Below are 15,505 nucleotides of genomic sequence, written 5' to 3' on the forward strand. Positions count from 1 at the left end.
TTAAGAAGTGTTAATTCTCTTTCCATTAAACTTTTCTAGATGTCTAAAGCAACAAATAAGTCAAATTTTTCATCTTCGTTCAAGATTTTGTTGCTCTGACATGAAACTCAAATGATATGTCAGGGTACGTACAAGAGGCAGAGAGAGATTGTATTGTAAGGTTGGAAAGCAGAGAGAGTTTATATATCCTCTTAAAATTTATATAACTACAGATAATATAATATTAAGTAATAACTTGAAATTTCAATAGTTTTAACAAAAAAATATACAATTAATTAGTTACACAACATAATATCGTTAAGAATCATAAGTAATAATATTTTTTTTAAAATTATCTAACAGTAATATCAAAGCTAGCACATATATGGAGATTGGGAACCTGGTGATGCTCAATACAGTCATTTTTAGCGAACCCTAGTTATTTTCGACGGTTTCTACAAAATCCCATTCAATTTTGACAGTTTTTACCAAACCCTGATATTTTTACGATTTTTATCAAATCTTGATCATTTTCGGCAATTTCTATCAAACCCCAGTCATTTTTAGCAATTTTATAAAACCTTGATTAAATTCGACAGTTTTAACAAAATCAGTACAAATATTAGCGGTTGCTCGAAACCCCAAGAAATTGCAGCAGTTTTAATCAAAAACCGCGGTAATACTTATCGATGTTGCTTTTTCTAACGGGTTTTGCAATCGCAGGTGACACATTTTTCAGAGATTAAAACTATTGGTAACGCTAAAAATAACTTTTGAAAAAATTAAATATTTTTATAGTAATTTTATCTACTCAACGTATTTAGAACACACACAGCAGTTCGGTTAACACGATTTTACTACCCTTCGAAAACCATTTGGTTAACCTGACATATTCCTCATCGGCGTTGCTTTAGTAAAATAAAAATATGTATTTATATTAGTAACACCGTTATCATGCATCATAACATTGTTGGATAATTTTTTTTATTCATATAGCTAATTTTGGAATATTAAGGGTACATAAAATAAACAACGTTTGAAGAGAGATTAAAAGTTGAGTTAAGGAAAAGTGACTATTATATATATATATATATATATATATATATATATATATATATATATATATATATATATATATATATATATATATATATATATATATATATATATATATATATATATATATATATATATATATATGATGGAGAATGCTTGTAATTGTTGGTTTATTAGTATAACATGACAACGCAAGTTCTTCCCAGAATTATTTATGGCGAAAACCTGCCTCACCTGCACCAATCACAAGCAAATGAAACAAGGTTCAGTTTTTAAGAAAAGGAAAATGAAACATCAGTATGATTTTAAGGTACAAAATATCTGAAATTATTAGAGACCAAATAAAAGTTACTGAGCAAAAATGAATCAATTAGTATAGACAATCTTGTCTATTATTACACACGAAACAATTCTGTTTGTTGATGATAGCAACAACAATAACAATCTGTCTTGAAATATGAGCAAGAGATGCCAGAAAGAAACAGATACGAATCTTGGTCTCTTTCTGATTCCATGCTTATTTTTCTTGGAAATCACTTGTAAGGATAGAAAAGGTTTGTTTTACAAGTAAATTTTTAAATAGTAATCAAGATAAAAAAATTAATTGATTAATACAGTGATTAATTTAGATATTATTTTATAAATTAAAATTTACTCGCTATTATAAATAGTAATTAATTTAGATATTAGTTTTTTATAGTCATAATCTAATTAATTATAATTTTTTATTTATAATAACTATTTTACAAATAATTTTTTTTTAATTTTTACTTTAATATTTAAATTAGTTACTATAATAATTAATTAATTTTTATCTTTAAAATTGAATACTATTTAAAAAAATTCTTTTAGTGAGATCATGTTTTTCTAGGTTGTTGTACATTTTTCTTGCATATTATAATTGGAAAAATAATGAGTGAAAGCTGCTTGTCCAAAAATTGAGAGGTAAGTTATTAGAGATTTTATATAAACTAGAAACAAAATAATTTGTAATAAATAAATTGATGCAGATTTTGTAAATCAGTTTTATAAAATTAATTAAATAATTTTTTTTTTCAAAATTGTATCATGATCATCAAAACTTATTTTAAGTTAAGATAATATTAAAGTTATCAAAGTCTATATTAGATTTATCTACTATCTTAACAACGATAGAAAAGATAATAGAGTTTTAAAATATATATATAGACGTGTATCTATAGGTTTAAAATATATAAGTGGAAATATAAAAAAAATATTTACGTTTTAAATTTATTTTTTAATATTTCTTAAAAAAAAAGGAAAAAAACCAGACAACATACCAGGTATCATCCGGATATACACATTGATTGAGAGATGTAACGAGACAAGGTGATAATGTAACAACATCAGGATGAGTGAAACACGTGCGTGAACTGACATGGCTGCAGGTTCTCAAGACAGCTTGGAATTTGAGAGTTTCAATGGAGAGTGGATGAGGTTGGATTAGAGCAAGACTAGGAGGTTTCGCTATGACTTTCACAGTATCAGTTGTGAATTTTATGGGTGGTGGTAACGGCACCGGAAAGCCATTTATGGGTGGTGGCTTGAATAGTCGGGTATCTTCCGACGAATCTTTTTGGTTTGTAGGAGTTGTTTCCTCAAGAGAGGCTCCATGCTCCACCAAACAACTCTTCATAGAATCCAAAAGACAAAGCCCTAACCCATGTGCTCCGGTTTTTTCACCATCTTCCTTTTGCACTGCTTCACTTTCACTGCATGTCTCTGCAACATGCGAACTGCAATGTGTCACAAACTTTTTGAATGCAGAAGACTCGTATGCCTCTGTGTAATTCACTGTATGAGTATCAGCATCTTCTGCAACTACCCTAACTATGAACAGAAATAGAGTAATAATTATCACTCTCATTTTTTCCACCAAGACCTAAATTTTACTGTGGTTCACACCTTAACACTTTGGTTGATCACTTTTTATATAATTTTACAATATTAAAATACAAGAATATACTGTATATAAATGTTTATTTATAATAAGGAGATTCTAACAAATCTTTCATCTTTGTTTTTTATTATTCTTCGACTTTTCAAAGTAAATATACCTGTCTTTCTAATATTAAAATGAAATATATTTACATAAAAGAAAACGTAATAGGTTAACACATTAAATTTTAAATCTAATTCAATATTACATTTTTTAAGATGAGATTTGTTTTTATTTATATATTTTAGACTTAATCTCTGTTTTGTTGAATGTGTTCTACATTTTTTTAAGAGTTCAATTTGATTTTTATTTTGATAAATTTTGTTTAAAATGTTATCTAAATAGTTGACGGAAAAGTGATGACACTTTTTGAATGAGTTATGTAGTTTTTGTTTGTAACATCCCATAATCTCACACACTCGACATTTAATAGATTTTATAAATATTGTAATATTTCTACGTTCGGTCACACGGTAATATATATGCTTCACACTTGATAATTCATACAAGATACCTATATGTGTGTGTGTATATATATATATATATATATATATATATATATATATATATATATATATATATATATATATATATATATATATATATATATATGTGTGTGTAATTAAAAACTCATAAATACAACTCGAACTCTTCTAATTTATTATTCCATCTCTTCCTTCGTTGGCACTAAATCGAACGATATTCCTTCATCTGCTCCCGTATAACAGTTTAGACAACATAAAAAAAAATTAAACAAAATTTACAAAAATTACAAAAATAAGACCAAATTAAATGTGTGAAAAAAATGAGAATCACATTAAATAAAATAGCCGAAAATAAAGTCTAAAATAGTAATTAAGTCTATATTTTAAATTAGTTTTTTTAATCAACGTCATATTTAAAAAAAATGTATTAAAAAAATGTATTCATATATATAATTTGAAGATATGTTTAATTGTATTTATGATAAAATATAAATTTGTGAAAGCTTCAACCGTAATATTTTAATTAGTTGTAGCTATTTATTTATCGTGAAGAGGCACATTTGATGCAATTATTTCTTTAAAAAAAATAACAGTAAGGGAAAAGTTGTCTACGCAATTATCATTTTTAATTATATTAAATAAATTGTCAAGCCATTGTGATAAGATTAATTAGTATATAATTAACTATATTTTACATTATTCGTGTATTGAAATGAACTAAAACTTCCATCAAGTAACATTTTGGAAAAATTCGGCTTAACAAAGAGATCGATGATTCATTAAAGTTAAGAGCCATTAATTTTTTATTTGAAAATACTTCATATACACGAAGTTTTAATTCATTAAAAAAAGTGAAATTGTTTATTTGTCAATGTTACCATTGTAATTTAGATAGTTCAATTAGGACGATAATTATTTAAAAATATTTTTTATGTTGATATATATATATAAACTATATTTAGTTGCAATACTATTTTTTTCATCTTTTATGGAGTTATATTTTGTTTTTCTCACAAACTCAAAAAAAAAAGAATGTGAGGAGATCATATATTAACACCAATAATAATATCTTATTAATCTAAAATTATATTTATATATATATATATATATATATATATATATATATATATATATATATATATTAATAATTATTGATAAGTCTTCGTTCTTAATTTAATTATATAAATTTTAATCGACTTCTGTCATATGATAATTGTCATATGATAATTGTTTGTGACTCAATATGTAATAAAACTTAAATATATAAAATTCTCTAACGTAATATTTGCACTATGCATTATTAAAGAAATAATATTTCTCTACTTCACTATCTACATAATATATCATATTTATTCAGCAATACTCTAATTATTACTTAAATGTCATCATTTATTGTTCTTCTTTTAATACATATCTAATTTAATTTCCTATGTTATTCATCATTCATCTTTGTGATTTGATACCAACATTTTTTACACCAACTCACACCATAGAATAAATAAATATACTCAAATCACCAACCATGAATAAATGAATTTAAAACAATGAATGTTAATAAAAACATTAACAACTTGTCATGAATATGTGCTTGAGGAACATATCATATATAAATTGAATGATAAAACTATGATTTAAGTGATACAATATATCGTTTAACCATCATCTCAACTTTTAAGTACGACATTCACACTCTTCTTGACTTGAATTAATACTCTGACACTATGAGAAAAAAAAATTAAAGGAACTTTGAATATCTAAACCTAATACTATCGCAATTTTAATGAATGTAATATAATTTAATTATTATAAATACTTAATTAGAGTTCCGGTCCAGAACTTTTTAATATGTCCACACCTTTAATACTCTCAAGTTTAAGTACCATGGTATTTGTTGATTATATTTTTCATAAACCTATGCAAATTAATTTAACACCAAAAAAAACTGTATAATTTATGGTCTATTGCAGTGAAAGTGATTTAAAATATTGTTTGTTAAGCTACCTATTCATAGGGATTTTAGAAAACGTTTAATTATGTATTTATTTATCGAAATTTGGGGGTGTGATTCAAACTTTGATCTCCCAAATTTAAATTTCTTTTATTTTGGTCCTCGAATATGCAAATACGTGTCTACTAATGAATATTAAGAATCGAAATAACATAAAAAAATATGTAATTATAAAGTAAATACTAGTTTCATCCATATCTTGTACTTTTCACATTGTTTCATGCATTTCTCTATCCAAAGAGAACTCAGACAATAGATCTAAAGTTGTTTCCGTTCCAGCAAACACTGATAGCACCCTCAATGCAGCACTTGAAAGTTCAAGATAAGTGAGCTTGCACTCCATGGATGGGGTTGAACATCTGCAGCATTGTTGTATTTATCAATTGTCCATGTAATCATCTGAGTAGACTCGCACAACACAATTTAGCTTTAGAAAATATGGTAATGATAAATCAAGGAGACCTTTTACTGAATGTACTTGATTTATGAAAACCAACCAAAGATCACACCTGGGATGACGAAGAACCAATTATTCTTCTCTGTTCTTCAGCTCTATTGTAGATTTCAACTACTTCCATAAGACACTTTTCAGCTTTCTCACATCTGAATCAGAATGCATGCATAACCCAACTGTCTGATATGGTGAAGAAGAATCCAACTCCATTTAGACTAGTCTGCAAAATATATATCCCAATGCCTTGACTTTGAAATTGGTTAGTGTTGTAGGCTCGCTGCAATTTTGCCCCTCTCCCATCCCATGGGATAGTCAGAAAGGGGCAATAAAGTCATTAAAGTAGGCGAAAATATATCAGTGGGGGCAAATTATTATGTAGGAGAACTTTTCCCAATATGGTAAGTGAACTGCCAGAAACTGAAGAAATAACTTTGGAACTGTCAAAAACCAAAGAAACAAACAACCTTGGGATCGTGTATTCGTGTCAGGCAAAGTTTCCTCCTATGTTTGTGGGGATTGGGAAGGTCTTGGACCACTTTCATAGCTAATGGCTGCAACAGACTAATGAAATAGAGATTTAATACACATTTGATGTTATTTGTCAAAAAATTATATACAATACACATGCTCCCGCTGCTTCCCATGGGAGAAAAGTAAACCTATATGCACACCGCGCAACTGTAAGATTTATATCAATTCAGAACCTCTTTATTGTTACAGGCAGCTGTCTCAGGCTTCAAAGCATTGATATTCAACATCTTTATGCATGCCAGCTTCAAAGCATTGAGATTCAACATCTTTAACTGATGCTAGTAATAGTGAAAAAGGTTGGGGATGATAATGATTCACTTATATACTCTTCATAAAATGACTGTCTGAAGATAATTTGTGTTGTCTATTTGCTGTTTGCTGACATCAAGAAGGTTAATAGAATTCAGAAAAGACAATATAAATGTCTTCTTTAAATTCTATGTAGATCACATTATATACACATTCATACATGACTGAAATATTGCTCGACTTCTTTAATCTGTAAAATTTCCTCATGCAATGGAATTTCCTCAGTCTCTATCTTGCTATAACCTTTAGATTTTTATCAGGCTGTTCAGAAAACTTGGAGTCTTCAATCAAGGTCTGTAAAATAACTGAAGCCTCTGAGAGCCTTCCCTGATATAGGTATTTGTCTAATGTCAGGGAATATTTAACAGCAGTTTGAAGTTCAGTCTTACTTAGATCACAGGATACAATATTTCTCCATTCTTTTGACTTGCCTTTTTGGCATAAACCATGTAGCAGAGCAGTGAAACATACAGAGTCTATAAGAAATCCCTTATTCAGCATCTTAGTTTGCAATAATTGGGCAGTGTCAACCATTCCGTGTTTACAAAGACAAACAATAATAGAATTATAAGCTGCAATCACCGGCCCCCATCCATCCAAAATCATCATTGTGAAGAAATCCAAAATCAGTGACCTCTCATTTTCCTTGGAATCGCTTTTCTCAACAAGAACCGGAGTAGGTGCAGTATTTGTTAAACCATTTACCATGTAATGGAATGTAGCATCATTTGGAAGGCAACCATTCATCATCATTAACTCAAAAATGGATGTTGCTTTCTCAGGTCTACCAGCCTTAAAGAAACCCCCAACTAGTGTGGTGTAGGTGACAACATTAGGCTCCAAATTGAAAGTTTTCATTCCTCCGAAAACTTTTTCAGCTCTGATAATATCTGCTTTCTTACAGAACCCATTGATTAAAGAGGTGTAGGTGATCACATTTGGCATGAATTTATATTTCATCATTTGTCCAAACATCTTGAGGGCACTACTCATGTCATGCTGTTTTACATATCCATCTATAACTGTGGAATACGTATATTCATCTGGAGCATGATGCACATTTTTCATCTTATTTAAGCATGACAGAGCATCTGTCATCTTTCCGAATTTACAGAAGCCTTTGATCATGGCATTATACCCCACAACACCAGGGTCTATACCCTTTCTAATTATGACTTCAAAAAGCTTAATTGCCTCATCAAGCTCACCACTTCTAATAAACCCGTCTATCAGGGTGGCATAGACATATGCATCAGGTTGAACATTTTGATCAAGCATTTCTGAAAGTAGTAATGTCATGGCAGAAAACCTTCCATTTTTGCAGAGACCGCTCATCAAAACATTGTAAATTTGAGCATCAGGAAGTACACCCTTCTCCGTCATTTTCTCTTTGACCATCAATGCAACATCAATTTCCCCAGCAACGACTACTCCATGTATAAAAGCTCCATAAGAAACCAAGTCTGGCTTTTCTCCCAGTTCAGCAACCCTAAAAAGCATACTTGATGCCTTAATATAATCCCCTTGCTTGCAATAAGCATGCATGAGGGGTGTATAGCTAAATTTATTAGGAAGCAATCCCCTTTCTTTCGCCTTTTCTATCAGTTTATCAGCTTCTTTAGTCCTTCCACCCCTACACGAAAAGTTAATCATAACATTGTAAGTTGTAATATCTGGTTCACAACTCATCTCAGCCATCCTTCTCATTGTATCAGCTGCTTTGGCTACCAAACCATGCTTATATTCTGCATCAATAATACTATTAAACACTTTGACATTCGTATTCAATCCCCTTGCAGCCATTTCTGTCAGAAATTGATCAACTGCTTCAAACTCCCCTGCCTTGCAAAATCCATTAATTAAAGCTCCGTAAGTTTCTACAGTTGGCAAAACCCCCTTCATTTTCAAGTCCTTGAGAGCTCTAGTTGCACTTTGGAGATCACCCTTCTTGCAATACCCATTAATAATCATATTATAAAACACAACATGTGGCACACAACTTTTTCCCCATCTATCCTTAATCAACCTCCAACCGTCCTCAATTTTCCCCGAGTTGCACAGGCCCTTCACCACTATCGAGGTGCTATAGTTATCCACAGCAGCACCAGTTCCATCATCTGTTTGAAGCATTTTATCATACAGCTGAAGCGCAACATCGACTTTCCCGCTCTTGACCAAGCCATTCAGCAACGAATTGCTTGCGGCAACACTGGGAAAACAATTATGCATTTCACGCACTGCATGGAATAACTGGAGAGCCCTATCAACCGACCCAAATTCTCCATATGTAACAATCAAAGCACTGAATGCTCCACGGGTAGGGACCAAGTTTTGAGCTTTCATGCTCTCCAACACCGACTCGATCTCCGAGAACACTCTGAACCTGGCCAAGAGCTTCAGAAGAGAGGAATGGGCAACCCCATCGAGAGAACAAGAGAAGGGTCGGGTGGAAGCCCAATCGAAGAACTTCAGAGCGAGTTCCGGGTCGTGGACACGATCAATGACGAAATGGGCAATGTCGGAAACAATAACATTGGATTGAGCAAAGCGAGATTGGAGGGATTCCTGCGATTGATGGGATTTAAGGATTCGGATGACGTCAGAGACGAGGTTGTTGATGTGGGGAGGCAAAGAGGAGGAAATTTTGAGGCGGTGACGAGGTTTGATTCGAGAAAGAATGGCTTTGGACATTGTTGAGTTTGAAAGAAAGCAGGAAGAAAGGGTTTCATGGAATAGTGGTGATGTTCAGGTTTCAATGATTTCTCAGTTACATTCCTGTTGCCAAAGAAACTATATAAGTGTAACATTTTTCAAAAGATTATCTTTTCTTAAAAATCAAGTTTCGTTTCTGTTTAAAAGTTTTTAAGATTTATCACGTAAGCTCTGTGTATATATATATATATATATATATATATATATATATAGTTTGTTAACGTCTGTAAACAAAAATACTGTTATAAATCATGAATTCTAAGAATATTTTTATCTAAAACAGACTATATATATATATATATATATATTTTGTTAGAGAATAATATGAAGATGAAAATATTAGACTAATTATATCATTAGTTTTAATACATGTAATAAATATTGTATAACTTGATTTTTTTTTAAAATTTTAGTCCTAACTTGGAAATTTGTTTTATAAAAAAAATATAATAAATAAAATTTGTGAAGATATTAGCCGGCATAATAAAAGAAATCAATCTCAATAATAATTCAATGGTGTATGGTGTGTTTAAAATTTCATGAAATGAAATGCGGTTTTTACATTGACTTTATAGAAGGAATAAAATGTTTCTGTAATCATTATGGGTGAATTATTCTCATTCATAGACCTTTATTTTTTATTTTTGTTATCTTGTTGATTGGCTCATCTATAGCATTAAAATAAAATAAAGAATAAAGTATGAAAATGGAAATTAGCTAGAAAATGTCGAGATAAAAAAAAAGTTATTTGACATCAATAATTATAAATATTATTTGACAATTTTTTAAAGAGTAAAATGATCCTAATAAAAATAAACTTTTGCATTTCAAAAGAAAAAAATAAGTAGAAAATAGTAAAAGGTAGTATGAAATGGATGTAAAAAAAAATTACGTGTCATAGTATCATTATCTGATTAAAAATGTCAATTAATGCTGTGGTTAAGGTAATCAACCATGCAAGTCTGGCATGAATGTAACATAAATATTTGGTAGGTTGAATTGGTGGAACTATGAAAAACATAAACTTCATTGTGTGCCATTTTGGTCTTACTGGCGTTACTACGACCCCCATCGACGTTTTCGATTGACACAGCTATATCTTAAAAAATGATGTCGAGTTCGAAAATGTCAACAGTGAAGTACCCAAAAAATGAAATCCGTGATCAAACTCAAAAGGGGGGTGAAAGCTACAAATAACCAACAAAAAATATTTAATCCCCCCAAGAAATATTATATTAGCTTTCCTTCAGGATCGATCTAGGTAAAATTTGAATAAAACTATATATTAGATTAGTAAAGCATGGGCAAGCTAAAGTTTTTCACAAAGAACTAAGCAAGTTTTTAATGGACAAAGACCGCAGGTGGCATTGAGGATAAGAAACAGCATATTTATAGGCTTAATCTTAAACTGCACTAAAATAGAATATAAAGGAGGCGATGATGTTCAATCAGATGCCAACTCATCAAGGTAAATATCAAAATTCAACTATTTTTCATTAATTCTTAACATTATATAGTCCCCATACTATGAATGGTACAAAATGACACCTTCAAGAAAAGCATGACATCTGCTCATACTACCATCGGAGTTTAGGCCGCAGTTTGATTTTGGAATATTCATTTAATCTTTTGAAGTTATCACGAGCAACCCCAAAGCACCAATGAGAATATACTGCAAAGATGAGACAGCTTTAGAATACTTCATACTTGATGCAACTTAAAATATATGTCATGCATCTCGAAAATGGTCATTTTATCGCATTGCAGAGTAAAATATCATCCGTTGCTTTGCAATAAATCAGCATCACAAGAAAACTATTAAGTTTCGAACCGTCAACAACCTACACGAGCTACATGAACACAATAGATTGGCACAGCAAACAAACCTTGATAATAGGCTTTTCAGTCATAATAATGGTCACCCAGCCCACGTAAGGTAAGAACCTGCCATTGACAATACAAGCAATTTTTTTAGTACCGGAAAACTACTTACCAATGAAATGCTTCATACTATTAAATGTCAAACTGTTGGTATCATTTTGGGATAAAGTAGGATTAACATTTGGCATGATGCTCATATTCAAGAGCCCATTGGGTGTTAGAAATTGCGCACATTGTCAGATACTATGCTCTAGTAGTGGCATTTAGCATGTTGCCAAAAAATGCCTACTACTTTAATGTCAAACATCTCTCTCTTATTACAGTTGAAGACTTAAAGCATATAACCTCAATATTGTAAATAACTGTGTGCTTGCCAGAACAGGTAGTACTGGGTGTAACAAAACAGGTTTAGAAAACAGTTCTACAATAAGTGGAGCAAGTGTAACTAAAAAAATGCCATACCCGACAGCTCTACCCATTATGTGGTGCCTTTGCAGCCAAAGCTGACCATGAGCATACAATAGCCTGTCATCCCCATAATTGTTGTCTCCTGCCAAAGACAGCAAAACAAATCAAAGGAAGCACTACATTAACATAGCCACTAACTAAAATGGATAACTAAAACGTGTCGTACAAGAGAGATGCTAACAATACACTGAACTAAAACACTTCATGCATTTCTAACTAAATAGAGAATGGGTCCATTTCTTTTATTGGTAAATGCGTTCAATAATAATATGTTAGAAAATTTGTGTTGCAGGCATCACTAGTATTTCTCTAAAATGGAGGACCAAAAAATCAAATATAGCCAACATTTCCATGAAGTTATCAAGTCATGAACTAGGCATTACCTTTTGTGAGAACATCAACCTCCCCAGTATCCTCCCTTTCGTGTACCTACAGAATGATGAAGTATTGAGACTCTAAAATATGGCAACCATAATCATCACAATATTTCAGAATGCATAGAGAATTATAAACCAGAGAATGTGTAATGTAGAAAACATATAGAATTTACACAAGTGAATGTTTAAGTGTTCGTGCATGTATGCATGTATGTGCACTTGAGGGATTCAAGTTTATTGCTGGAAAGAAGGATAAATCCAACTAATCAATCTTATGAATTATCCAGATATTCTTGATGCTCTCCATTTTTAGTGTTGTCAGTGAATATAAATTGATAAACATACTTTAAGCAAGGATGTTTCCTTTTGCAAGGAACGATAAGTAATCTATCATATTCATATCCATTACCCTGAGATTCAGGAACCTTTCCAGTTTTCACAATGTTGTCAACGAAAATAACTAAGTAGTTCAACCAACAAAGGAGAAGCAGAGAGTGAAGGAGGAAAATTCTAATGGCACCCTAGATTGATGTTCCTTGTCCTTCAAGATTAAGATAAAGATAAATTAGGAACCAAAAACCGATGGCACATATTTTGATAAAACCCAGGTTAGGATTTGGTTTGCATTGACATTAAACTAAATAAGAACAGTTTATGTACTTTATGTAGTTTCAGTTTGAATAGGCACCACTTCAGCAACACACTTATGAAGTGGATCCCCCATACAATGCTGTGAACCGATTTTCCCTAACTTTCCATCTAAAAGACAATTTAGGTGTACCAGAGGTGCTTACCTTAATTACACGATGAACAATTGGAATCTCACGTCCCTAAATACAAAAAATACGTGTCAATAAATAATATAATTTACGTCAATAATGATAGGAAAGTAGTAAGCAGAAAACAGAGAATCAAAAAATGAATATAATTAACAAGAATAAACAAACTATTATTCTGAGTAAAGTCATACAAATGGTTCAGATATAATTTTTTTATAGATTGATTCTGATAAATACAAATAAGCTAAAGCAAAATATAAAGAAACAACCGAAGAGAAAGCTTACATCCACATTAAACACAACAATCTCCCCCGCCCGAATTGGATCTTTACTCATGTGCAGGAATAAGATGTCTCCCTGCACATTAGCCGCATTTGTTAAAACCACAAAGTAGCAGAAAAATTATGTTGACAAGAATAGTTTGCATATATACACAACTCCGCTCTCACTGAAATATATCCCGAATTATGTGTACAAGAAACACAAAAATACTATTTACTGAAAAAGAACAAAAACAACAACAGAAACAGTTAAGCATTCATGCACAAGACTGACTCACCCGCTTGAATCCTGGTTCCATGCTTCCAGAAAGAACAACGACAACAGGAGATTCACTGCCAGTAATGCACATCAATGCCTTCCATATTATCAACGCAGACGTAACAATCATGCCTGAGTCAAAACATAAAATACTTTGGTAAATAAATAAATAAATAAAAAATCCTACGGATAGACCAAGAAAACCATACCGTCGACAGTACTTATGATAAAACAGCATAGCCTATACAGAGTTATCAACCAAATGTTGAATTACTGTCAGCAGCACAGGCATATAGAAACACTTGAGTAGGATAGAGGAATGAAAAGAAGTACGGAAGACAAACACAATGGTTTTAAGGTGTGGACACAATAACCCTATGTTGTTTGCATAATCGGATTACCATAAATCATATTGATCCTCGTCTATAAAGAGTGTGACAGTGAGAGTGAGAGCCGCTAAAGATAAACCTCTCAAGCGAAAAGCGATGATATCCATGCTAGCGTAATGCTTTGCAAACGCTAACAGTGAAAAAATTGGCAACCGGAGTTGATGATCAAAACCCTAAAAAAAAGTGGGGAGTGAAGAATTTGATCGGAGAAATTGAAATTGGAATAGTTTGGGAGTGTAGGCAAATAAGATAAGAGTAAAATGAATGAAAAATTGAAACGGAAAAAGAGAGAGGAGAAGAAGAACGAACCGAGGCTAACAGCCTGAGTGAGAACCTGCCGGATCTGAAGAGATTTGATGGAATCCATAGTCTCTCCGATCCAACCCATTGCTGTTGCTTCTTCTCTTCTTCTCTACGCTTCAATGCAGAATGCACAAGTCTATGGTGGCTGCTCCCAAGTCCCAACTTCACTATAACATCAAGGCGTAACTCTTCCTTTTGTTTTCTCGCCCCCGAAAGCGTTAACACTCCAAAAGATATTTTTATTACAGATTTAATTTTAATTATGAGTCATATTTTATTCTAAATATGTTTTTTTTTCTATTTATTCTAAATTTTGATACAATTTATCCAATTTTAAAAATAAATATAATTAAACAGGTAAAAAGAAATTGACGAAAGTTAAAAAAATTACATTTATTTAATTTTAAAGTTTGGAATGTTATAACTTGAAATAATTTTTGTTTTTAAATTTTTGAGACTAAAAATATATTTATTTTTATATATAATTATTCACTTTTTTATAATTTTTAATAATATTTTTAAATATTTATTTATACATTAAAATTATAATAAATAAATACTTTAAATATATATTGTATTTCAAATTTATAATAAATAATTGATATAGTATTATTCTAATTACATTTAAAAAATGTTGAAATTAACATAATAAAATAATAATAAATTAAAATAGATAGTAAGTTAAAAAAATATAAAAAAAAACACTATAAACCCTCTATATTTTTTTTATCTTTTTTTACACGTGAGAGTTTGATTATATCATTGGTCTGATATGGTCCAAAAATAAGGATTTGGTCAAAAACTCCAACTGGATTATTCCTAATACGATTGCATTAACTTTGATTTCGTGTAAGAGATAAAAATCCTAAAGTTGAAACCTTGCAAAAGAACATTTGAAGTAAAATTCTAAGGGATTACATAATTTTGGTCTGAAAAAATTTAAATTTATTTGTTTAATTAAACAGATAAGTATAATTAAACATTTAATAAATCGAACCCAAATAGTTTTAAGAAATAACTAAAACCATTTATATTCCTATAAAATCCAATATAATTAGTGCCATTATAATATGTGGCTGTCATGATGCATAGGAGGTGGCACTCACGTACAATCAAATTTACACTGTCGTGTCACCTTCTATAATCAAAGATTTGCCATACAAAACAGAGTAATATAATCAAATTTCTTTAAACCAAAGTCTCGTGTCTCATTAGAAAAAAAAATTAAATTTGAATAAATATTATGAAAATACAAGTTTCATATTACAAAAGAT

At 30.7% G+C, this 15,505-nt stretch overlaps 3 protein-coding genes across 4 annotated transcripts; all 3 read right to left on the bottom strand.

The window, feature by feature from the left end:
- Positions 1-1,265: 1,265 nt before the first annotated feature.
- On the bottom strand, positions 1,266-2,926 carry LOC148196845 (nodulin-20-like). The gene is made up of 2 exons (XM_088093521.1): positions 2,337-2,926; positions 1,266-1,269 (listed from the first exon to the last, which is right to left on the bottom strand). The coding sequence occupies exons 1-2, from the start codon at positions 2,921-2,923 to the stop codon at positions 1,266-1,268; spliced, it is 591 nt and encodes a 196-aa protein (XP_087949647.1). The 5' UTR covers positions 2,924-2,926.
- Positions 2,927-5,636: 2,710 nt separating this feature from the next.
- Positions 5,637-9,621, bottom strand: LOC124837130 (Pentatricopeptide repeat (PPR) superfamily protein). Of its 2 annotated transcripts, none has more exons than XM_088092383.1 (2): positions 5,998-9,621; positions 5,637-5,847 (listed from the first exon to the last, which is right to left on the bottom strand). In XM_088092383.1, the coding sequence occupies exon 1, from the start codon at positions 9,471-9,473 to the stop codon at positions 7,011-7,013; it is 2,463 nt and encodes an 820-aa protein (XP_087948509.1). In that variant the 5' UTR covers positions 9,474-9,621; the 3' UTR covers positions 5,637-5,847; positions 5,998-7,010. The 2 variants fall into 2 exon arrangements, with proteins under 2 accessions (XP_087948509.1, XP_087948508.1); XM_088092382.1 differs by having other exon boundaries at positions 5,637-5,887.
- A 1,316-nt stretch (positions 9,622-10,937) lies between these two features.
- On the bottom strand, positions 10,938-14,445 carry LOC124837140 (Peptidase S24/S26A/S26B/S26C family protein). The gene is made up of 8 exons (XM_047312435.2): positions 14,238-14,445; positions 13,559-13,671; positions 13,285-13,356; positions 13,015-13,050; positions 12,227-12,272; positions 11,838-11,925; positions 11,381-11,438; positions 10,938-11,166 (listed from the first exon to the last, which is right to left on the bottom strand). Exons 1-8 carry the CDS (start codon positions 14,314-14,316, stop codon positions 11,116-11,118), a joined length of 543 nt encoding a protein of 180 aa, XP_047168391.1. The 5' UTR covers positions 14,317-14,445; the 3' UTR covers positions 10,938-11,115.
- Positions 14,446-15,505: the final 1,060 nt, after the last annotated feature.

Source organism: Vigna umbellata, chromosome 6, assembly GCF_029865625.1.
Source record: "Vigna umbellata cultivar VRB3 chromosome 6, Vumbellata_1.0, whole genome shotgun sequence".
Classification (NCBI taxonomy): Eukaryota; Viridiplantae; Streptophyta; class Magnoliopsida; order Fabales; family Fabaceae; genus Vigna; species Vigna umbellata.

Bases quoted from the DNA above. Each gene is read 5' to 3' on its own strand.
- LOC148196845 (XM_088093521.1), bottom strand. From the start codon at position 2,923: ATGAGAGTGATAATTATTACTCTATTTCTGTTCATAGTTAGGGTAGTT.
- LOC124837130 (XM_088092383.1), bottom strand. From the start codon at position 9,473: ATGTCCAAAGCCATTCTTTCTCGAATCAAACCTCGTCACCGCCTCAAA.
- LOC124837140 (XM_047312435.2), bottom strand. From the start codon at position 14,316: ATGGGTTGGATCGGAGAGACTATGGATTCCATCAAATCTCTTCAGATC. The intron at 12,273-13,014 runs GTAAGCACCTCT...ATCATTCTGTAG, and splicing joins TTGTTCATCGTGTAATTAAG to GTACACGAAAGGGAGGATAC. The intron at 11,439-11,837 runs GTATGGCATTTT...TGTCAATGGCAG, and splicing joins ATAATGGGTAGAGCTGTCGG to GTTCTTACCTTACGTGGGCT.